Raw genomic sequence first — 25,695 nt, 5'->3', positions numbered from 1 at the left:
TTGTATCTTATGATACAAGCTCTGGCCCTTTGTACATGCATTTCTAGACCACAGAGAAGCTATCAAAGAGAATTTGTGTTGCAGTTCAGCAACATATATCTCATCATTTGCTTCCCCCCAACCCCTTTACTCATGCTTGCATGATATAATTAGCACAAACCTCACATTTCACATTTTACACACATTTTATCGAGAGCAACCAGATTGGTGGATACCTGGTTTCAAAGTCGTTACATTTTTGCCTTTTCAATTATGTTCTGCTTTTCTGTAGGAAAACAGTACTTATTCAATGTTACCTGGCAGAAACAAAGTCAGGTAATAAGTGCCATGTTACCATAGATTAAAATATAAAACTACACATTTAGAGTTATTTGGGGGAGGGAGTTGTTTCTGTTGTTATTCTAATACACCTGGAATAGAAAAGCAATTGCCAAACGGGGAAAAGTTAGCTGTGTGCTTCACAACTGAAGTTATATACACATAACAATTTCACCATTGATTATATTCTAAAACCATACAACTATTTTCTAACATTATCCAACTATTTTACTACCTGAAAGGGGGAGTGTTATTACTTTATCAGACTACTTTAAAAGGTATCAAATTGTGATTCTGTTCAAATCCTGTGAAAACTGTGAAACTAGAGAGCCAATTAAATATGCTAATAGGGTAGTCCTCATCCAGGGCAAAGCAGTAGCCACTTTTAAGCACAAGTAGTTTCAACTTATGACCACAATTGAGCTCACAATTTCGGTGTTTAAGTGAAATATTTGTCGAGTTCTACCCCATTTTATGACTTTTATTGCCTGCGTTGTTAAGTGAATCACCAGTTGCTAAGTGAATCTGGCTTCCCTATTTGATTGCTTGTCAGGTCACAAAAGCTGATCACATGACCCTGGGACACTGCGACCATCACAAATAGGAACCAGTGTCCAGGCATCTGAATTTTGATTGCATGATCCTGGGGATGCTGCAAAGGTTGTAACTATCAAAAACAGTCAGAAGTCTCATTTCTCGGCCAGTGTAACTTTCAATGGTCACTAAGCCAACTGTTGTAAGTTGAGGACTACCCATATTTTTCAGCCACGGCTGCTGCCAAAATATGCCAGTATCAAAATATGCCGGGTACCAAAATAGGGTGAGAAGACGGCAGTGGGAATTGGAGGATGATTGTTGCCTATTCTATTTAAAAAGCATGCAGGATCTAGTAAATGATGTGGGCTGCTTTTTAAGCTGCCAAAGACCAGCTTTTGCAGTCTTTCTTATTTTAAACCTGTGCTTAAAATAAAGGCGAGCGCGGGAGGAAGGGGGATGTGAGGTTACGAGGCGGCAGTACTGGAGGGGCGAGAGGCGGGAGTGACGGACGGTGGGCGACAACTGGGACTACAATCTAAAAGGAGGGGCAGCTGTCTGCGCCTGCTTCTCCCCGTCCCTCCCTCACACACCTGTCCCTTTTGTGCGCTATTTTCCCCGCGAAAACGAGCAAGCGGAGAAAACCCCGTGCAAAATGCAAAATCCACCGGACACTCCCCAAAACCTCCCTCCGTGGCCGCAGAAGTAACCTCCTTCCCACCCGTCCCTCCCCGCAGCCGGCGAGCGGCCTCCTCCGGCGCTTCCCAGCCGCTTGAAGGTTACTATGGCGACTCCGGCAGCTGCTCCCTGAGGCCTGTCTGTTGCCTTTTGGTCACGGCATAAAGAGAGAACAAAAAGGCGGGCGCCAATATATGCCGGGACTGGGAGGCGAGGTGGCGGGCAGAAGAGGGTGGGAGGCAAAGCAGCCGCCCATTCCTCGCACCACTCCGCGGAGTAAGTTGTGAGAAAGGGGGAGGGAGGAGGTGGGGATGGGAGGAGGAATGGAGGCTTACGGCGGTGAGAGAGTGCAGGTGAAGTCTCGGGGCGCCGGGAAAAGGACTTGCCTTATTGTACATCGACGGGAATGTAAAAGCGTAAACACAAAAGGATGCTAAAGATTAAAAAGCCAACGAAAAGAGGGATTATTCTTTTTTTTCCTCCGGGGTCTGTCATCGCCGCCTTGGGAACTTCACGAGATAAGGTTTCTGTCCACAACCTGAGAGTAATTTAACTCCCCGGGCAAAAAGAAAAGGGATTTTACCTCACAGAAAATTGTTGGCTTTCATTTAGCGGCTGCAAAAGAGTAGCAGGCTAGCAAGAGTGGTGAAGAATTAAGGGGAAGTGTGGACTGAGCAGAAAGGGCAGCCTGCCTTGGTGAGTGAGAGGAAAAGGGCTGAGGTCCCATCCAGGTTTCTCAGGCCTGTTTGTTGACTTGGACGTAAAGAAAAGGTGACAGGAGGCAGGTGACTTGGGACAGAATTTCAGGCCAAGAAAAAACACATTGATTGCCAAGGAATTGTGGCTGGCATAGTGCATACACTTATGCAGAGTAGTATATACACATGCATAAACACACACAGGTATGTGTATATGTATATATGATATATATATGTGTGTGTGTGTATACATGTATATGTGTGTATACATACATATATGTATGTGTGTGTGTATATGTATGTATACGGTATGTATATAATACAGAATATATTTTCATTTTATGTCTTGTGTTCTTTCAATTCAGTTTTTGATTCTTGGCAAGTGCCTGGACTAGTCACCTTGGGCTTTCTTGCCAAAATTTCAGAAGTGGCTTGCCATTGTCTCCTTCTTGGGGCTAAGAGAGATTGACTGGCTCAAGGTCACCCACTGATTTGTGCCTAAGGCAGGGCTAGGTCTCCCGAGTTTCAAACCATGATGCCTTAACCAAACCGGTTAAATGTATGTGATGACATATAACTGATTGTGTAAAAGTGAAGAGGCCAACAGTAATAGTAAAAAAGAGCAACTTTAGAATTCAGGTCTGGCATGCCTTTTCTCTGATAGTATTGAAATGAACAGAAAGAGAACCAGTTGGTTCTAATGGTTAAGGCCCCAGGCTAGAAACCTAGAGCCTGTGATTCTAGTCTCGTTGAGGTATGAAAGCTGACTGGGTGACTCTGGGTTACAATATCAGGTTCAGTTAACAAGCCAGTCAGATAATTCCTGTCACAACCAATGGATCAACACTAGAATGGGGGGGGAGGGGGGGGAGCCCACTCTTATGGGAAGATGACAGGAAGAAAAAAGATCAAATCAACAAAAACTACAATTTTGGTTAGCTCACTGATCTTGAAAGTAAGGGATGTTTGATGCTGATGCTGCTTTACAAAGACTTTATAACTTGCCATAATTCCCATACCCTCCTCTGATTTCTAAGTAAATATAGTATTTTCAGAAATGAGAAACCAAGATTGTATGTATCTTTTTACCCTAGCATTCCTAGATATAATCCAGTAAACTCTGCAGCATGCCAAAGTATATAATTAAATTAAATTGGCAATCTCCAAACACCTCAGATAATGAACAGTATAGGTTTTACAAGTTATAATAACATAGGATCTTTCCCCCTCCTCAAGGTTCCTGCAGTTTCAAGTCCCTCTATCACTTCTCTGTTTGTAAGAATTAGGTCTAGTATGGCAGTCCCTCTAGTTTCACCCTCTACCTTTTGGACAACAAAGTTGTCAGCTAGGTTGGTAAGGAACTTATTTGATTTCTCACTTGGTGCAGAATTAGTTTTCCAATTGATATCAGGATAATTGAAGTCTCCCATTACTATTGTTGTGTGTTTCCTGCATATGTTTGTTAGTTGACTGGCAAAAAGGACATCTATTTTTTCTGCTTGATTGGGTAGCCTATAATATACACCTATGGCCATGTCATTCTTTTTTTCTTTTATATTGACCCATATGCATTCTAGGAGGTTTTCATCTTTGGTTTCATGCATTTCTGTAGCAATATAGTGGTCCTTTACATACAGTGCAACTCCACCTCCTCTTTTATGGGGTCTGATTTTTTTTGAATAGTTTGTATCTTTCTACCAGTATATTCCAGCCATGGGTTTCATCCCACCAAGTTTCTGTTATTCCAACTATATCATATTTACCTTCATGTATTCGTAGTTCGAGTTCACCCTGCTTGTTCCCCAGACTTTGTGCATTTGTATATAGGCACTTGAGATCTTTATGTCTGACACTGTGTTTCTTGTCTACATAACATAGTTCCAATACTTAGTATAGTTTGAAATACATAAATCCATGTTTCATGTGTTACTAAAATAAAAGCACCTATTCATTATCTCATAATAAATATTTCTTAACGGTGTAAGGATATTTTGACAGACTCAGACAAAATCTAACTATTCTTTCATGTTTTCCAATAATTCTAGAAATTAGCCAGCGTACTCAATTGAGTGAAAGTTAAAAATTAAGAAAATTTTGTTCTTGTTATGTTTCCAAACCTGATGACAAAGCTCTGAAGGACCATGAAGCAAGAAATGAGGGATCTGATATGTAGGATATCTATTCTGTATATATTGTCTAGGTCCTGAAAAAAAAAAAAAGATTGGGTCCGTCAGATCTTTTCTATCTATTCTTCAACTACATGATAGGAGAGCTGATCATAGTGCATGAATAACCCAGTAACAGGAGACAGAAAGATAGATATCCAGTACTTAGATTTATTTATGTAAAATAAAAATTCATAAATAAATAAACCTGGAGACTACAGACTTTTTGTACGCATCATTAGAAGGAGAATTGCTGACAATTTTATCTTTTATACTCATAACATCCCATTGCTTGTACCGTGAGTGAAATCAGCAAAAAAATGTAAATTAAGTGACTGAGGTAAGGAATTTTATCATAGAATATGCATGATAGAAAAAGACACTTTGAGTGGGTGGAATGAAGGAAAAATTATGGTTCTATGGTGGAAGCACTTGGAAAACAGCAATGCCATGAGAATTCTAAAGCAGAATTGTTTTGTTCTTTACTTTGATATATTATCCAGTATGAATGAAAATGAAGGGCTAGTTACCTTAGGACTTCTCAAATAAAGAGAACAGGCTTTGTTGGCATTTCATTTCTATGGCACTGACTTTCGTACATCGCAGCCTACTAAACATAAGAGTCAGTCAGTTACATGTGTCCGATGTTGGTGTTTTTTTCTATCTGGTTTTTGTATAAGAGCTAGTTAATTTCTGACCCTTCCTTCTTGTCTTTGCTCCAGTCTAGTTCTACAGGCACACATTCAAGCAAGCATTTTTTGTCATTTTTCTTGATTCTCCTCCTAGTAGGGTATAGTTAGCAAAGTGCTAGGTTCTTCTACCAACTTCATGTTTGGTTGATCCTTTCTACTAAAATTAAAAAACCATGTTCACTCATTCTTGCTCAAATTAGATTCTACTGATTTCACTGTTTAGGAACACAAAACATTTCCTTTAAATAGGATCTAGTAGCCAGACTGAACCTGAGGATCCAACTGAAAAGAATATTAGTTTGGTCAGGTTTGGGAGCATGTATCTGTGCCTTTTGACAGCTACAATAGTAAGCCTGAAACATGCTATCTATAAGGCATACAACCTAAAACCTAAAAGGTGGGGAAAGACAGCACTGCCATTAATTTTTTGGCAACTGACTTGTAAACCCCACAAATAATCCAAATGAGATTAAAGGGTTTTTTGTGTGTGTGTCTTTTGTTATAAAGTGCTAGTGATATTAGCAATTTTGGAAAGCAATTCTTCTCCACATTGAGTTCTCCAATATTGCAGCATTATAACTAACCAATTTTGAAGCAAAGGAGCCATTATTTATTTAAGAAAAGGTTTTTCTACTGTTAAATTCATTTAGAAACAATAATATATTGTTGATTTACACATATCCATTATGTTATTTTTCAGTTTACTATCTTTGAATACAGAGCTGCTAGACTTCTGGCTTAATCAAAGTTAAGTAACAAATGGAAGAAAAGTGGTATTATACAGAAAACAATGGCAGTGGAGATAACCGTCAAAATACTCAAAGGAGGAGTGATTCAGCTTCGAGTTCATCAAGGCGCATCCACCAGGCTCTTGAAAAACTGGTGTCTAATTCAGCAGTCTCTTTGGATCTGAGTCGAAAAGATCTGCAACATCTTACTGCAGATATATACAGATTATTTAACCTTAGAGTAAGTCTTTCACTGTTAACATACCTGATTAAAGGATAACTGAAAAAAACTGAAAGTTTTCCCACTTGAGATGTTGCAAATTATATGAATTGCATTTTAAGGTTACTGTATCCTTGATAATCTTTTAAAAATTACTTGAGTAATTTTTGCACTTTTTATCATTTGGCGAGAGATCATTTCTCTCAGATTATATGGTAAGCAATACAATCTCACAGGCTACTCATCTCTCCCCCCCACCCTCTCATTTTAGTATTTACATCTGGAAGGAAATGCCCTTTCTGTAATTCCTGAAGATTTTTTTCAGAGCCTGTCAAATCTTACTTGGCTAGATCTGCGCTATAATAAATTGAAGGAGCTTCCTTCTGGGATTGGATGTCACAAGTAAGTTTTCTGCTGTATGTCCATTGTTTTTTAAAAAGGAATTTGTTCAGTAGTACATATCAGGTATCTATTGGTCAACAAATTGAGCAGTAGTACCATGTATGATTAAATATTAACCCTAATTATCATCAAAAGAACAAAATACAGGTAGCCTTTAACTTACAATAGCTCATTTAGTGACTGTTCAAAGTTACAACAGCATTGAAAAAGATTTTTTCACACTTACGACTATTGTAGCATCTCCATGGTTATATGATCCAAATTCGGTTGCTTGGCAACTGGTTTGTATTTATGACAGGTGCAGGATCCTGAAGTCATGTGATCACCTTTTGCAACCTTCTGACAAGCAAAGTCAAAGAGGAAGCCAGATTCATTTAATAGCCATGTTACTAACTTAACAGCTACAGCGATTCACTTAACTGTGGCAAGAAAAGGTCGTACAATGGGGCAGAATTCACGTAACTAATGTCTCATTTAGCAGCAGAAATATTGGACTCAATTGTGGTTGTAAGTCAAGAGCCACCTGTATTGAAAATACTTTTGCAATGTATGGACTTCCTTTTTTAGAATTCTTAACAATGGCCATGATGGTTGGAGACTTCTGGGAGTTGAAATCCAAACATTGTAAAGTTGCCCAGGAAGCATTGTTATAACTGTACCCTTAGCAATTCTTTGTCCTTAGAGTAGCCTGGCTGAAGGGACATTAGGAAATGCTACAAAAACCCTTCATCCACCCATCCATTTATGAAATACAGATGAAATTTAAAAGTTCCAAAATTTCTTCTCAGTTGTTTTGACAAAATTTGAAAATAGACATTAAAAATTGTTGCCCTTTAAGATTACATCTCATTTGAAAGAGGCCATATCAATATTATTTACTACTGGTACTGATAACTAGTATGGGACAATTAAGAATAACAAGGTTAATTCTTAAATAGGAGATTGATATAGCCTTGATTTGTTTTTGTTTTTTTTTTAATTGTGCCAAAATGGGTGCATTTTTTCATGATAAGTATATAAGCTAACTTTTCAAAATAATGTATATAGAGTAATATGTAGGTTTAAATAACCTTAAGGATGGGAACAGATTTTTTTATCCAGGTGTATGCCAACTACTAGAAAGAAACTGAGATCTTGTTTTATATCAAAAGAAACGGATAAAATAAGGAAAACTGACTCCTTTCTAAAACTTTGGCACACTTTCTTTCTATATTTAGCCAGGCAATGATATCCTACGATGAACCATCTCCTTGAACAACCTTAAGAGTCAAACTGATTAATTTTGTGCAGGCTAATGGCTCATTACTTTATGAAATTGCTCGTTTTCTAAAGCATATGTTGGTTTATTCTGAAACAACTCAGTATTTAGGAAGCTTCTGGCTACTACTCTGGCACTATTAGTCTGACTTCTGACCCAAACAGGACTACTGCTACCTTTAAATTTATGTTGACTTTATCTTGGGAAACAAAATCTCTTTAAAGTTCCCAGTTGTGCTAAGAGCAATCCCATGACAGATATTCTATCCCTTATCTTCAGAAGACATCTGTGGGCAATTGAAGTGAATTCTAATATGTCATGACACTTCCCTGCAAATGCTTCATTTTTTTGACTATGATATTAAAAATTAAACTAGACTAGGGGGAAAAACACCAAAATAATATGCTACAGAAAACTAAGGTTTACAGTCAGATTTCTTCACTGCTTCTGTTCTTTCCCTGTTGACATATTAATATGTGAAGAAAACAGTGTGAATCTGTTTGTTGTGTCTTTTTTTTTTGCATTTATTATCAGTCTGCAAAAAGAATGTATATTTGAAATAGCTCTTAATGTTAAAGAGAAACTAATTTCAAAATATCTCCCCCAATATGTAGGCAGCAATATACATTTTCTAAATAAATAAGTTGTAGGACCCTGGGACACTGTAACCATCATAAATACATGCTGGTTGCCAAGCCCCCAAAGGGTAGTCACATGACTGAGTGCTGCAGTGGCCATAAGTGTGAAAAGTGGTCATAAGTCACTTTTTTCATTGTAACTTTGAACAGTCATTAAACAAAATGTTGTAAGTTGAGGACTACCTCTTATTGTTATTGATTGATTGAATATTACCTTAATTAATTAATTTAATTAATTAATTAGTTAATTAATTTTCTTATAGGAAGCATCTCCATTCTTTTGGGCCCTGATGTGGGCTAGAAATTGATAAACCGTATTCTGTTTATCAGTATTCAAGTACATCTAGTGCACCACATAATTTATTAGTTAGGCCACTTAGATTCTGTTAGGAATCTACTTTTTCATTAAAATAGTATAAGAATATATACATTAATTTTCTCTTATTTTCTTGACTAATCTTATTTGTCATTGTATATTTAAATTTTTTCATATTTATTGAAAAGGCAACTGAAAACTCTACTGCTAGAGAGAAATCCTATTAAAAGGCTACCAGTGGAGCTTGGTAAGTATTCTGTTCCCTCAATAATATCTAACTAAACTTAGCATACATATATTCCTTTCAAGATACTCCTTTTCAAGTGAGAGAAACTACTCCAGTGTTTTGGACCATCTGTGCTGAGTCCTCATTGAATTCCTGAGGACACCATCAAGGATGGTTGCAAATGGTGGCCCCATGATTTCAAGTCATTTAGCAACTAATTGTATGTACAGATGGATTACCAAATACCTAAATCATGGTTGCAGGGATGCTGTGATGACCAGAACTCTGAAGACCAGTTACAAACAACATTCATTTACTTGGAACGGTTCCCGATTGAATGGTGATAGCTTGAGGACTACCCATACTGACAATTTTTTGCCATTTTTATAAGATTTTCTCTAAATCTTATAAGAGATTAGCACCATTTAAAAACAACTACTTTATCTTGGTTAATACATTCATTTTAATATTTTGCAATTGATCCTTACTAGGAAGGCTTTCAGATTTCTCCACATTTTGAAACCTTGTTTGATTTCTTGCCATAATATATCATACAGGTATTCCTCAACTCACGACTAATTACTGAGCTTAAAATTTCTGTTGCTAAGCAAGACAGTTGTTAAGTGAGTCGTGCCCCATGTTACAATCATTTTTGCTATGGTTATTAAGCAAATCACTACAATTTGTAAGTCTATATTAAACAAATCTGTTTTTCCTCGTTGACTTTCTTGTCAGAAGCTTCCAACAAGGTTGTATCATCCCCTAAGGAGATACATCAGGTGGGAACGAGAAGAAGGGCCTTCTTCATGGTGGCTCCCTCTCTCTGGAACATCGTTCCTCCAGAGATTAGACTGGCCCCCATTATAACACTCTTTCAGAAGGCCCTGAAAACATGGTTCTGTGGGCAGGCCTGGGGAATCCAGAGTGGGATGAAGTCCATTAATAGGGTTGGAATGAAAATGCATTGTGGCCAGGGTGGGGGACAGAAGGTTATTTTATTATTTTTTATTTGTTTTATATGGTGTTTTTATATTTTGGTAAGCCTTCTTGAGACACCATGTGTGAATAGGCAGCAATATAAATTTTCTAAATAAATATATCATAGGATCCTGAGACACTGTAACCATCGTAAATACATGCTGGTTGCCAAGCACCCAAAAGGTGGTCACATGACTGGGGCTGCTGCTGTAGCCATAAGTGTGAAAACTGGTCATAAGTCACTTTTTTCATTGTAACTTTGAACAGTCATTAAACAAAATGTTGTAAGTTGAGAACTACCTGTCCTTATTGTTACTGATTGATTGAATATTACCTTCAATTGGAAACTGAGGTATTTCGCTGGATGGGTTATCTGACAGCCAGATTCTTCCCACAAGAGATTAACTTCTTTGTTTCATCTTCTTAAGCAACCTTTTCTCACTGCATTTAAGCCCTTTCATGTTTTTCCTGACGCTGTTCCCATCTCTCACTTTCATATACAGAAAAGTGTTCTTATATATAGCCATTTTGCTTCTTTTGACAAATATTTATTCATCACAAAAAGCCATATACTCTCCTCTGCCTTATATCAAGATTTACTCAACCCTTGTTTGTCTGTTTTTCTACATTTAATAAATAAAGGGTTCAAATCCATAGAAAGTATTTGTCTAGATAGTACTGACACAGGCGGAGTGAACAGAATATACAAGTATTGTTGACTTTGAATCAAGCCTGTGTTCTAGTAACAACAGGCAGATTTTTGTCAGCAATATTATAGATATGATTTGCGATGCCTATCCAGGATGTTTTTCAACTTCACAATCTAGCATACCATAGCAATAGCACTTACACTTATATACCACTTCATAGTGCTTTAGAGATATTCTCTGGTGTTCACACATCTAAATATTAACCAGGCCCAAACCTGGTTAGCTTTGTAGCCCAAGCAAGACCAATCATTTTCTGGTATCTGTTCCTATGTTGGTGTACATTGGTGCTTTCACCATTAAGATACCTTTTCTATCAGTTGTCCAATCTTACTCTTTACATGTACTGACATATACACCCTACAAACACACAACAAAGAATCATAGAAAATATTGAGATTCCAAAGAATCAGGGCATTCCTGAGGTGACTGATTTTTCAGACTTTAAAACGTTCTCTTTTCTTATTCAGTATTGTTCAGGTAGAAGACCTTTATCCATATACATACATTTAAAATGTTTCTAATATATACATTTCATGTATTACATGTTAAGGAACATTATAATATCCCTGCTTTGCAAGGTTTATCAGTATTTCATTTTCTTATATTTCTATGCTATAGGAACCTTATATTTTCCTAAGAAAGTATTTCTTTTTTTCATATATATTTTTTCATTGTTTACAACTATAAACACAAAACATAGTGCAGCCATTTTGGCATTACTTTGCCATACATACCAAAGGTGTAGTCAAACCCATTAACGTTTCTATTATTGGTACAATATTTACATTTTGCTTCCAATCCTTCTAGCTGTTTTTGTTCTGACTTTCCCCTCTTTTTGCAGCCACAGATAAAACTTGTTCCAAGTATCGTACTATTCTGAATCCCCTTTATTTGTCATTTCTAAAGTTAGTCTCTCAGATTCTGCACAGGCCATTATTTTCCCTATTATCTCTCCTTTCAATAGTGTATTTTCATTTTTTCAGTACTGTGAGTAAACCATCCTTGCCGCAGTCAGTATGTATATTATTAAATATGTTGTACCTTTGCTGTGGCCTTCTGTCATTATTCCCAACAGGAATAATTCTGGCTTAAATTGAATGTGTTCTCCCACCATTTGCTCTACCCATGCCAGTATCAATCTCCAATATTGTCTTTGCGTGGTTACATGTCCACCACATGTGGTAGAAGGCACCTGGTAGATCCTTGCACTTCCAGCATTTTGGTGATAAGTTTTTGTACATTTTCGATTTGAAATTGGGAATAGTATGAGTACTGTTTTTATTACTGCTAAGGAATATTCTTGAAAAGAAAAATTATTTAACAACATTAATAATAGGGTTTAGCTGACAGCAATTTAGAATAATATAGAAAGGTATTTGTCTTCCAGCACTGCTTTTACAGAAATAATTTATGTGCAAATATACATGTAATCATAATAAAATATAGACTAATGCAGAATACTAAATACTACACTTTCAAAAACATAGGAGCAAAACAGCAGAAATAGTAATTACTCAAGCTGTGAGTGGACATATTTAAAATACTATTTTCAAGGCAGTGTGAAAAATGTGTTATTACCTGCATTATGATCTTGGCAGTTTTCATGCTGTTTTCCCCAGTTATATATTGGTTCTTACATTATCCAAATGTATTTGTACTGTAACATTTTTCTTAATGAAATTAAACAGGCTTCTGTAAAGGGAAAAATAAATGTACCTTAAGTATATTTTAAATTTTGGTATATAATTCAGAAGTTTTTCAATATATTTTTATTCAAATATGATAAGTGCAATGGAAGATTAAGAACTGTGGATAACACAGTAGATTTTGGTCCTAATTGTTTAGGTTTAAATTTAGTCCTAACAATAATCCAAATCAAGTTTTATCCCACTGTCATTTTCTAGAGACATTTACAGGTGATCCTCGACTTATAACAGTTCATTTAGTGACTGTTTGAAGTTACAATGGCACTGGAAAAAATGACATGACCGTGTTTTACACTTACAACCATTGCGGAATTCCCAAGGTCACATGATAAAAATTTGAATGCTTGGAAACTGACTCAAATTTATGACACTTGCAGTGTGCAAGGGTTGTGTCATTACCTTTTACAACCTTCTGACAAGCAAAGTCAATGGGAAATCCAGGCTCACTTAACAACTGTGTTACAAACCTATGAACTGCAGTGATTCACCTAACAACTAGGGCAAGAAAGGTCATAAAGTATGGTGAAACTCACTTAACAAATGTCTCACTTGGCAACAGAAATTTTGAGCTCAGTTGTGGTCATAAGTCAAGGACTACCTCTCTTTCATACAGGACATTTATTATACATATAACGATTTATTCAGAAAAAAATTCAAGGTATTATTTTTCAGATAATATTATTTTCTTTCCAGAAGATTCTTATATTTTTCCATATCTAGAGAAAGGTAGAATATCTGCATAATATCTTTTGATTCAAAGCTATAGGGAGCTACCCAGGTGAGAGCACCCTCCTTTCATAGAGCATGCTGTTGATTAAAACAACATTTTAAATTTCATGGATTTGTATATGCATTTATAAGAAATAGCATAAACATTAAATATAGCAAAGATAAGGAAATTTCCTGCCCTCTAGTGGAGACATCTATGAAAAACAGTTTCTGGAGTTACATACCCCAGCTGTAGGGATAGAAATATATTTTTCAGGGCCTGTTTGATATGTAAGGTAGTTCTATCAGGTATCTAGTAGAATAAGGTGGTAACAATAGACAATGAAGGAGACACCATTCAAGACTAATTCTGTTTGAATTAATCCTGAATAGCGTCTCCTTCATTGCCTATTCAGAGAAATTCCTTTATATACTGAGGAGCTCAGCATATAAAGTTTTAGGCTGAAGAGGCTCCTAGGACACTAAGATAATATCCATGAGTTTTTAGCTGTTTGGAATTAAATGGAGTTTGATGTTTTGCTTGTTTTTAAAGATGTGAAGTACATTGTAGATTACTGTGTGCACAAATTTTTTAAATGACATTTTTAAAAAAATCTTACATCCTCCTTGTTTGGAGCTGGTCTCAGCAGCAGCAACGATGGCAGGTACAGATATGTAGCAGCTATAGATGGAAGCCAGCACAGCATAGTCTTGGGAAATAGCAGCATGAGGCGATGGGGATCAGCAGCTGTGGCTTTCTATTTTGCTGGCTCATAGATAACCCTAGAATGGAGCAAATGGTCTGGTCCTTGAACCTATGTAGAACAGATATGAGTGGAGATACTTCTCACAAATGAAGACAGATATATGTGTCCCAGGATAATGTTGCAAGATCCAATCTGGGTTGGTCTCCAGGATCAGAGATTTACTGTTTCAAGCTTTTGAAGCCCGTCCTCAGGGAACTTCTCTTTACTGGATCATGTACATTGGACTATTCTATGAGTTGTGTTTATGTGATGTTTTCTTATTGGTTGATTAGTGTGTTGATGGCCAGCGATTGGCTGTTTGCAAGCCAAGGATTTGGAAGCAGAAGGAAACAACAGCCAATTGCTGGCTATCAACACACCACTAACCAATAGGAAGGCACCTCATAAATATGACTCATAGAATAGCTCAAAGTACATATTCCAGTTGAAAGAAGTTCCTTGAAAATGGGCTTCAGCATGAGTCTGAAAGCTTGGAAGAGTAAACCTATGGTCCTGGAGACCAACCCAAATTGGATCTTGGAGTAACTTCTTTTCTATCTGGATAAATGGGACCAGCTTGCCAAAGGAGCACTGATAGTTGTTTTAGGCCTTGGGATTATTTTTTACAGAAAATATCTGGAGAAAGCTGGTATGGTAGAAGTAGATCATGTCAAAGGACTGCTTGTTATTCACCCAAGGCCCACAGCTGCTCTGGCTCTTTGCCCTCTACACCCAAATGAGATGGTTGATGTTGCATCTGTCTCATGGGGCTTTTTCTATTCCATTCTATTTTTCCATTTGTTGTGGTTCTATGGCTTAGGACTATCTTAGAGGAGACTGATTTGATGTGATTTACCACCCTATTAAACTGCCTATTTGGGGACTGGAGAATGGAGGAGAGAGGTTGATATTTGGAGAAGAATGGGTGGTAAATGGGAGTGGTTGGTGACCTGCAATTGTTTTACCACTTTTGTTGCTGAATGTCCGATGGCAGGAGCAGTGAGGAGGGGTCATATCACTTGCCATGGGAGATGAAAGTATGTCTGAGGGAGATTAAATACATATGTTCTTTAAACTGAGAGGTGGAAAGTGTGGGGATGAAATTACGGCAAGAGCAAGTAATTCCATCAAGATTGTGATATATGAGTAGATGAACCAATCACAGGCATAATAAATTTGGGGACTGCAACCTATCTTCCAGCCTCTCGGTATTCAAGATCAGCCCATCAAATTCTTAATAGCCTGGGTTCCAGCTGCTGTAACTGAACCAGACCAATATGCAATAAAACTACCGTCATCCACAATTGACTCTAAGTGAGGCGGCCCACTTGCTGTGTGTGGTTAGGCTTGGGTGACCCCAGAAAGAGGAGGTCCTCTCCCATAGATATGCCACCTGCATTTTCAGCTGTGAAGCCAAGATGGTGATGATGAAGTTGTCATCCATAAAAATGTAATGGCTTTTTTGTGTGTCCTGGTTTCAGTGTAAAAATAAAATGCTCGTGCAGTAGACAGGCATAATTCAGGCACATGGAAGGCAAGCCTGCAGAGGTATTGGGAAGGAATACCATTTCCCCCAACATACACACACAGTTTAGGAACAATTATTTTGCAGCAGAACTTGTAAAAATGTTAGGAAGTGTTATCTGGAGGCTGTAGACAGGCAGGGGAGGCAACAGAAGCAGAGTTGGGGAAGCAAAAGAAAGAATATGTGTGTGCATGATAGCTTACTTGATGATAGGGAAGAAGGCATAATCTGAACAGACAGTTTGAAATCCATTTCTTCAGAATATCTTGTAAATGCTTGGCCAGAAACACCCAGGTTCAAGAACAGGAATTCACAAATGAAGATGCCAAAGTTGTTTCCAGTAACAGAAGGAATTCCTGCACAGATTAAATCTTCTCCCCACCAAGCATACTCAGCTACTCAGCCAAAACATTTCCTGCTCAGTGGTTGCCAATAATGAAGCATGGGGATTGCTTGCAGAATCAGCATCTTTCTGCTTGCTTGCAAGGTGCTTACTTTGCCAAAGTGCAGGGTGGATTATTGTAGCCTGCTGCATATAAGGCTGCCCTTGAAAATGTATCTAGAAGCTTTAGCTGATACAAAATGCAGCAGCATGGACAGTTATGTGTGCCCCTAGAATGCCGTACATTGCATCCTTGCTCTATGAGCTGCATTAGTTGTCGTATATGACTTGGGACCTGAGTTTCTTCAAGATTATCCCATGTAAAATCTGTGTGCTTGATATGCAAAGCAGTGGTAAAGAAATGGAATAAATAGGGAATATTTGCTGAGGTCCTCAACTATTGAGATTAACAGGAAACAGCATAAAAACTGCCATTTTCTTTGAAGTTTTGGCTGTTATAGTTGAGGGAGGTCTTCCTTTATACTCTTCCACAAACTTATTAAAGCTTGAATGCTCTAAGTCACAGATGTCAAACTTGTGGTGTCATGTTGCTGTCATGTGATGTTTCGTGACATTTTTCTCCTTCACCGAGCTTGGGTGGGCTTGGCCTGCGCATGACGCATCCAGCCCATGGGCCACCAGTTTGACACTCCTGCTGTAAGTGTACTTTCTTGCAAACCAACAGTCTTATTATTTCTAAGTAACTTTACAATTAAATAATCACTTAAATAATAATAGGGAGAGCTTTTTCTTCTAAAACATTTTAACATTACATCTTTGGCTTTCTTATTTTGGCAGGTAAAGTAGCTTCACTTACAGCCTTAAATCTCAGGAATTGTCCTCTGGAATTTCCTCCCCTTGAAGTGATACAGAAGGGTCTGTCATTCATTTTATGTTTCCTCCGAAAGAACTGTCATCAAAATATTGAATATGCAGAGTCTATTTCTCCAGGTATAGTAATATTTTAATACATGTTTTTGAAATAACCATATTGACCTAGTTAAATAATTAATATGGATATGAGTTTCAAACAATTAAGGTATCAAGTGACCTGAAAATATCTGTGGAATTTTCTTTCCCGTTGTTTTGCTGAGCCCACCAAATCTTGCAGTGAAGGCATGTGTGATCTTTTGTGAGCAACAGTGTGATTTCTTTGGACCTTGAAGTTGTGCTTTTTCTGTAGGTGCACTTGTTCTGGAGATCCAGATGGGTAACCTTTTGAAAGGCTTTAAAGATGTGCCTGTGTTTCTTGATATTTGGGCCAGGGAATTAGCTGAGATTTACTATTGAATTGGTTTTTGTGATTTAGGGTTTAATGTTTTTATTTTGGGCATCATGAGTTATAGGTTGTAATTTTTGTTTTAATCCACTGTCCAGAGTCTCTGTTATTAAATGGGTGGCCATATAAATCATGTAAATAAATAATTGAAATGATTTCTGTTTAAGGCACAAATGTTAATGTGTCTATTTTTATTGAAGAAGCTAAACAGGAGCCAGTTTAATAATATATTCGATGGGGAGGGAAGGTGGGAGAGGAGTTTATATGGTTCTGATTATATTGGTTTTGTTTGGTTTCTGTTTGGTTATTTCTGTTTTTTCGTTATAGTTTGTTGAGGTGTAAACTCTCTTAAAAAAGCATAAGAACAATGTGCCCCACTTCTGAAAAGTATAGAACTTTCCAATTGTCTTTGAGAATCATTCAGTTATAGAGTATATAAGGCTTTTCTGTGGTATGTGGGGATTTCAATAATTCCAGACAATAAACCTAAGATACTGTATTCTGCATTGTGGTTCATATTTTATATAATTTGCTTGAGCTCCTAATAAAGACTCCATGTGTATGGCATATAGTTATTTAGCTACTAAGACTCTACGATCATTTTGGTAACTGCTCTTGGGGTGTTAATGAATTAAATGATTAAACACTGCCATTTTAAGTCATTCCTTATTGACTTAAACTATTGTTCATGATTGATTGATTGAATGATTAATTGGTTAGATGCCATCAAGTCAGTATCAACTTTTAATGTCAGCCGCCTTGCCAGGTAAGCTCAGACAGGAAAAATACAATTCAGTTAATTCTACTTTACTGTAAAGCTACAATTACGGAATCCTGCAAGTTTGAAAGTACTGTATAATTCTTCTGTTATATTTTGGGTAGATTTATTTGATTTTTTTTTTCATTTTCTTGGCTATCTGTGGTATTCTCAAAAGTCTTCTGTAACACCAAAGTTCAAAAGCCTCATTAGCCTTTCTATTGTGCCTTTTCAAAATCCAACACTTTCATAGAATGTTACAGAGAAAACTATTGCCTGAACAATTCTGATCTTTGTAGGTACAGACATAGCCCAGAATCTTAATATATTTTCCAAGGTCTTCACGCCTGTTCTACCAACTTCTGGTATGCTATGTATTTCTTGATTGCTGGTTTCTTTTTTTGTTGCTAGTTGACCCTAAAGGCAGAAGGTATCTACTGCTACTCAATATCTTTAATGTTACATCTTTTATTCTAAGGCTGGTTGCTGAATTTGTTGTTATTAATTTGGTCTTTTTAAATATTTAATCTTAATTTTTTTGTGCTCCTTGATTTTACTACTATATCTTACATCAACATTCATTTGAATTTTCAGCCATCAGAATAGTGTCTTCAACATAGCTCAGGTTACTGATATTTCTTCTTCCAGTTTTAAAACCACTTTCATCTTCTTCCAATACAGCGTTGCTCAATATTTATTCCATATATAGATTGTAAAACAAGGGATAATCTCTTTGCCAACCTGGAGCCAGTCTTTTACCATATCCTCTCCATACTGTGATTTCCTGACCTATGTGTAGATTTTGTATGAGGACAATGAAGTGTTTTGTGGTTCCCAAATTTCCAAACACTCTTCTGTTTTATAACCAAAAACCTTTCTATAATCAACAAAACATATACTGACTTCTTTTTGTGATTCTATGGCTTTTTCAATTATTCAGAATCTGCTGGCAATAATTTTATGTTCTTAACTTTGATTTATTTATTATAGTTATCTTATTAATGGAACTGTAGTTAATCATCTGAAAGAAAGCAATGTATTTCGACATCAAGGAAAAAGAACTATGTAGTCCTCAATACAAAGTGAGGAATGTTAATTCAGGATCAAACATTCAGGGTGTTGTCTATAAAGTAATCAAGACAACATTGCAATAGCCTATCTAATATTTAGGCTTAATTGATTTGATTGGTTCATGTTTTGGGTTTAGGTTTCACTTTTAAACAATCTGAATTCTTGGTTAAACTCACAATGAATTACTAACATTCCTTTTTTATTATATAATCAATTACTACACTTGACTATAAATTCATGGTCAAGTGAATCTATCATGAAAATTTGATTTTTGGAAGTAAATTAAAGCAAAACAGTAGATGTATTCAGAGAGAAAAATAACTGCCTAACCCCTCCAATCCATAACTTTCTGAAGCAAGAGTGGATGAGAAGAATAACTATCACAAGATCTTTAAAGATCTGTATTTATATGTATTTGGACAAATAGGTATAGTAAATCCTTTTGAATGTAACATTTGTAGAGCATCTACATTCTGTCGCCTAGTATTTTATGTACCAAATTTGCATGTAGATGACTATTAGAATTGGAGGATTTGCTTGGAACTCCCAATCAAGCAGTGGCAGCCACTTCTCCCTGATAATATTTCTCTATATACGGTATTTGGAGAATGACTGCAACTACAGTTTCTATGCTGCTTGGTGACTACTCTAATTATTCAGGGCTTTGAAATCTTAGGGTAAATCTTTATAAACAAAGTAACTTCATCTATACACAGTTGCCCTCTACATGTAAAAGGCAGCAAGAATGTCATGGAATGAATTTAGCAAAGACATTCTGCTATCCTTTCCATGTATAGTTTAATCATAGAGAACAATATACAAAGGACTTATTCCAGCACAACCATAAAGGACACAAGAATATGTGTCCTATAATGCTGTGTCATATCCACCATTTTTAATATGGACTATTATCCTCTTTTAATGACTGCATAATCACTGGCCTGATGCCATTCCTGTTGCTAATGTGGAGTTTTTTATTCAGCAGATAAATTCTCAGTGTGTCCAGATAGAAAAATATCTGCCTCTACCTAAGATCGAACTCACAGCCTCCTGATTGTGAGGCAAGAGCTCCACCTCTAGGCCAAGATACCACTTTTAATATGGACCATTATACTCTGATTTATTTGTTTTGTTTTTGCATTGGACACCATGATGAGTGATTATTTTCTATACTCATCCCACGCTTCTGAGTAGTATTTACAGTTGAGATAGAGAGAATATATACTTCTGCTATTCATGAAATACATATTTTTATAAATAATGTAATGTTTCCATATCTTTTGAAGTTTATATGGAAAAGAAATAAATTGATCTTTATGCTATAGTGATCTTACTTTAGAGCATCAGTAATTCTATTCTTTAAAAATTATAGATGTGTTCTAAATAAACAACTGCATAATAAACCTACTGTCCTTTTTTAAAAACTATGTATTTTGTACAACTTCTTTCTACATGGCTCTTTGGTATTTTATTGATCTTCAAAGGAGGGTATTCGTAAAAAAATTGTAGCAAATGATCATGTGTCAGAGTAGTTTTAACATGTGCACATACCTTGAAATTCTGTATTTCACAGACTTGCCTTCTCCGCTAGAACAAGAAGCAAAGGCCATTGTTAGAGAATACAAGAAAAAATGTGACAGACCACCTGATCGTAGGAAAGCTTTCAACGCTTTATGGAAACAGATGAGCCTCTTTAGTGAGTTTAGTAGAGCACTAGATTTGGAAGGCAACATCATTGTGATACTACTCCTTTGAATATACTGTATTTCTGAATCTAGATCATATAAGGGTTTAGTTCAAATTTTCTATTCAAAACTATGATTTAGACTACATGGCTGCATCATAAGCTCGTTTTTTTTCAAGCTCCAATAACTTCCTAAACTTGAAACAATAAAATTTTCCATTGCCTTTAAGTAGAAAAAGTTATAGTAAAACATTACCTGAAAACCAGAATTTAAAATTAAGCTAATTATATGGTTAATGAAAGTTTGGCCCATTTAGGAAATTAGTAATGAAATTGAAATATGAAGAAGGATAGAGAACCTATCAATTGACAGCCTTGTTAGATAACAATCATAATAGCAATGTGCCAGTTTGGTCTAGATGCTAGTGATTAAGGCATCAGGCTAGAAATCAGAAAACTGAGTTCCACTCCTATTTTGGGCATGAAAGCTGGCTGGATGACTTTGGGCCAATCATAGTCTTTCAGCCCAACTTACCTCACAGTGCTATTATCGGCAAAATTGAGGAGGAGGGAGTATTAGTATGTTTACTGCCTTAACTTGGCTATAATGCCTAAATCAGTACACATACCCAAACACAGAAAGAGAGGGCGGGGAGCAGATCCAATAATAACATTACAGATTAGCCCTTGAAGACTATTCAGATTCGATTTGTGCAATTAAAAAGCCATTTGCTGGATATTGTCCCCAAATGTCTTGTCTTACCCTAAACAGACAAATAATTTCTTGGAGAAATCACAGTATATCTATAAATCAAATTATATTAAATTTCTAGAGAAATAGTACATGTAACACAAACATATTTTGTATATTGTAATATTTCTAGTTTGATGGTGTCCTCTGTTGTACATATTTTATTACAACCTTGGATGCTGTGTATTTTGTTGGAAAAACAATCTTCTATCCTATTAAAAAGAACTAAAATTTCTGGAAGCTAAAATACTGTTGTTCCTTTCCAAGAGGTAAAAACAGTACTGAATCTCTGTTACTGGATCAGAATTACTAATAATTTAACCCCTGTGGATTCAACTAATTTTAATCCCTGAAAATTCAATTTTTACAAATGACATAATTATTTTTTAATTTTGTGATTTATAGATTTAATTCGGTTTAAACCCAGAAGCGCTCGAAGAATCAGTAGTGTGTCCAGTAAAGGTAGCACTTAAGAAAATATTTTATTTTTAATTAAGTTTAAATACTGTTCAGTTTATTAAGATGTGCATAACCGATATTTGTGATTCTTTTTCCAAGTCAAAAGTACATAATACCTGTTTAAAGATTGTTTCTTTAAAAATAGGTTCAATGTGAAATATGCCCTCTTTTGCCTCTCATGTTGCCTACTGTAAAACAACAATAAAAAGATACAGCAAAAAAAGATCATTTTGGCTTATTTTAATTCTTATTGTTATGTTTCATACAGCATACTTTTAAAACTGTTTATGGCAGATTGCAATATTAAATTTAGCAGTAGTACTATGGCAATGTAATGCTAATAACTCTCATTAATCTGTCTGCCAATCTAACTACATAGCATTGCCTCTTAAAATACTTAAATGTGTTTGACGTAGGAAAAATTAGAATGGATTGAAGAACTAGCATTCTGAATATTCTTTGTTGAATTCTTTTTTGCTGTTGGATTTTTTTTAAAAGAATGTATTTAAAACACATAATTCTAAAGATTTAAGCCATCGCTTTAGAACTGTAGAGCAAAAATACTAACATACTCTTATATACATGCTTTTTGCCACTAAATAACATTTTTTTGAAACTGGAGCTTTGAAAATGCCATGAAAATAAGGAAAAGTTATTCACTAATTTAAAAGAATGTACCAACTTCAGCTTTTTTGTAACATTTATCTTAACGTACTTTGTCAAATATCAGAATGTAAAGAAGTAGGTGTTATTTAACATACTATAATAGTAATCTTTTTATGCGTATGTAACATTCGTTTTCAAAACTGTTGTATTTCTGAAAATCTTGTATTTGATGGCTATATGATCATAAAACATAAGTACAGCTTTTTATATAAAAATAAATTGTACTTTCAAATACTTAGTAGAATTATTTGATTGATGAATGGTTTTATCTGGTACGTACATGATTTGTTTGCTGTAGTATCTTATTTAGCTTTGAATTTAGATCAAGAAAATGGCACAGATACTAGACGTCTCTTTCAACATTACTTTTCTTAACTTCAAAGCAACTTGAGAAAATGGGAAATGCTGATTGGCAACTTTTTCCATAAATTACACAGACTATTTCAGAAGCCACATTTCTGATGCTACCAATCAAAGAACATTGTGCAGTTTTCCATCTTTTACTTCTTAATTTTTTGTAGGAAGAAAAAATCCTGCACTAATAGTGGGGAAATATGGGAGGATTGCTAGGGGAATAACACCAATGTAATATTGCATAATTGTAGTAGAATTTTACCCTGCAAGAAGATTTGGAAATATATTGAGAATAGCTAGTTCAGTGAAGGAGAGTATTAAAGATCAAAGTCACAAACTTTATGAAGAATAGGGGCTATGTAAAGTCAAATTCTTATTTTGTATTCTTGTATATTAGTATACAAACAGATACCATAAATGAATAAAAATTAGCTATCATACTTGTCAACCCAGGAAACAATTAGAGGCTAATTAAAGTGAAACCAAAACTTTCAAGGATTTCATGTACCATGTGTTAAGTTTGGGAAAAGAGAGGCTGAACCAGAGCATGAGTGCAACAATACTTTATTATAACAATAAAGGGCTGACCGTGCTTGCCACGCCTGGAACTGGCTCGCAGCGATCAGCAACTGGTTGGACCCCGCAGCCTGCTTTTATAGCTGGCTGCTGGGGAGAACCAACCAATGGGTAAAGGGGAGAAACGCCCCGCAAAGTGAATGGACCTGAGTGAGAACTCCTAGAGTCCTCAGGACATAACACCCTTCCCCCAGATGCGAACACGCATAGTCTTTGAGGTAGGCAGGAGGTTTATGTTGGCGCCGGAACGGGCGCAGCTCTGGAACGCTGACTGTCCGTTCAGAGTCTGTCTGGGAAGGCAGAGCCGGGTAAGTGTCACCAACGTGCCCCTCGGTTCGGGCAGGCCCGGGACTCGTAGGGTTAGTCACTGGGGACGTGCTCCCGTAGACTGGATCGGGCTGGTCCACCGTCTGGGCGCCGCTGTCCGTGCTCGGGCTTTCTGGAATGACTGTTGGTGTGTACTGGTCGCGGGAAGGATGTGGATGTGGGGTTGATGCTGAGACCTCCCGTCGCTTGTGATTCTGGGTCCCTGCTCGTGTGGGTGCTGAGGCGCCTACGCAGCTGGTCCAGGTGCCTTCTCCAGACCCGGCCGTCCTCCAGTCTGACCCGATACGACCTTGGTCCGGTGATGGCCACGATCTCGCCGGGATCCACAGGGGGTCTCCAGCGAAGTTCCTCGCGAATATTGGCTCCTGTAAGATAAAATGTCTAACCCCCGATGTGGAAGCGAGGGGAGAGTCAGGGCAGTATTGTGGGTGAAGTCTGTCCAATACAGTCCTCAGACGCCTGCCCATCAGGAGCTCAGCTGGGGACTTGTTGGTGACTGAACATGGAGTTGAATGCTGGCTCATCAGGAAACGCGAGAGTTTGTGGTGCCAGTCATCCTTGCTGAACCTAGCCAGGGCTTCTTTAGTGGTCCTGACGGCCCTTTCAGCCAATCCGTTACTGGCAGGATGAAATGGGGCTGTGAAGATGTGGCGGATACCCAGGTTGGCAGCGAAACGGCTGAACTCAGTTGATGCGAACTGTGGGCCATTGTCGGAGACAATGGAGTCGGGTAGCCCGTGGGTTACAAACAGGCGTGTTAATACGTTGGTGATTGCTTGTGTGGTGGTCGTGGATAGCTGTGCAACGTCAATCCATTTAGAATAGGCGTCCACGACCACTAGGAACATTTTCCCATGCAAGGGGCCGGCCAGGTCGATGTGAATTCTGGACCACGGAGCGCTGGCGCTCTCCCATTTAGTAGGGGTGGCAATAGGAGGAGCTGGACGGGATTCCTGGCAGGGGTTGCAGGAGCTTACCCATCTAGCGATGTCCTCGTCGAGGCCCGGCCACCATACGTAGCTGCGTGCTAATGCCTTCATTCTCACGATGCCAGGGTGTCCCTCGTGCAACGCCTCCAGGACTCGGGTACGCAGTAAGGTCGGGATGACCACTCGAGTGCCCCACAGTAGACAGCCCTGCAAACTGGACAATTCCTGCATGCGGGTCTTGAAAGGTGAGAATTTGTTTTCAACATTGCCACCTGGCCACCCCCTCCTCACCCAGTCGAGCACCTGGGCGGCGTTTTGTCTGCCTTGGTTTTAGCAGCAATGTCAAGGGCAGTGATGGGGAGGTCTAATTGGGTTACCTCGAAAATAGCGTGGACAGGAGCAGGGTCTTCAGCCGGGGCCGGCAAGGGACAGCGGCTGAGAGCGTCAGCGTGGGACAATGTTTTACCTGGCCGGTGTATGAGTCTGTAGGAGTAGGCTGCTAGGAAGAGGGTCCATCTCGTCATCCTCGGAGAAAGGACTTGAGGGGTCTGTTTGTCCCCGGCTAGTAGACCCAGGAGGGGCTTGTGGTCTGTGACCAGCTCGAAAAAATGGCCAAAGAGAAATTCGTGAAATTTTTTCACTGCTGCAACAGCCGCTAGAGCTTCCTTATCGATCTGGCTGTAATTACGCTCCGTTGCAGAGAGCGTCCTGGAGAAAAAGGCAATGGGAGCCTCGGCGCCATTGGGAAGCCTGTGGCTTAATACTGCCCCAATTCCAAAGGGGGATGCGTCTGCTGCCAGCACTAAAGGAAGGTTGGGGTCGAATTGAATAAGTACCGCCTCTGACGTGAGTAGTGATTTCATGGCGTGAAAAGCATGGTCTTCTTTGTGCCCCCAGTGCCAAGGTGACTTTTTATCCAGTAATCTGTGTAGGGGTTCAGCTACTGATGCTTTATGGGGCAAGAAAGACGCTTAAAAGTTTAATAGCCCCAAGAAGGCCTGTAGTTCAGTTTTGGAGGTTGGAGTGGGTGCCTCGTGAATTGCCTTAACCTTGGACTCCAGGGGGTGAATGCCTGAGGCGTCAATTTTATAACCCAGAAAGTCCACCTGTCTAGTGGCAATGGCGCATTTTTTTTTTTTCAATTTGAGGCCATGCTGTCTGAACCTCTCTAACACTGCTCGAACTCTCTGGAAGAGTTGGGGTCTGTCCCTGGC

The 25,695-nt window shown here is 37.8% G+C and overlaps 1 protein-coding gene across 3 annotated transcripts in view; it reads left to right on the top strand.

Annotated features, from left to right (window-relative positions):
* LRRC27 (leucine rich repeat containing 27) overlaps nucleotides 1-25,695 on the top strand; it is a 66,892-nt gene that overhangs the window by 6,575 nt on the left and 34,622 nt on the right. Inside the window, exons 1-5 of one of the 3 annotated variants that reach the window (XM_087932494.1) lie at nucleotides 1,618-1,806; nucleotides 5,786-6,054; nucleotides 6,305-6,435; nucleotides 8,836-8,894; nucleotides 16,427-16,579. In XM_087932494.1, the coding sequence (XP_087788620.1) occupies nucleotides 5,845-6,054; nucleotides 6,305-6,435; nucleotides 8,836-8,894; nucleotides 16,427-16,579 (553 nt within the window). In that variant the 5' untranslated portion in view covers nucleotides 1,618-1,806; nucleotides 5,786-5,844. Of the gene's footprint in view, nucleotides 1-1,617; nucleotides 1,807-5,785; nucleotides 6,055-6,304; nucleotides 6,436-8,835; nucleotides 8,895-16,426; nucleotides 16,580-25,695 lie in introns of those variants that run through there. The other 2 variants (XM_087932492.1, XM_087932493.1) reach the window with 2 other exon arrangements.

The sequence above is a fragment of the Pseudonaja textilis genome, chromosome 4, assembly GCF_049901715.1.
Source record: "Pseudonaja textilis isolate UNSWEBS1 chromosome 4, rPseTex1.2, whole genome shotgun sequence".
Lineage (NCBI taxonomy): Eukaryota > Metazoa > Chordata > Lepidosauria > Squamata > Elapidae > Pseudonaja > Pseudonaja textilis.
Note: the sequence above shows the minus strand (reverse complement) of the source record. Positions and strands in the feature narration are given on the sequence as shown.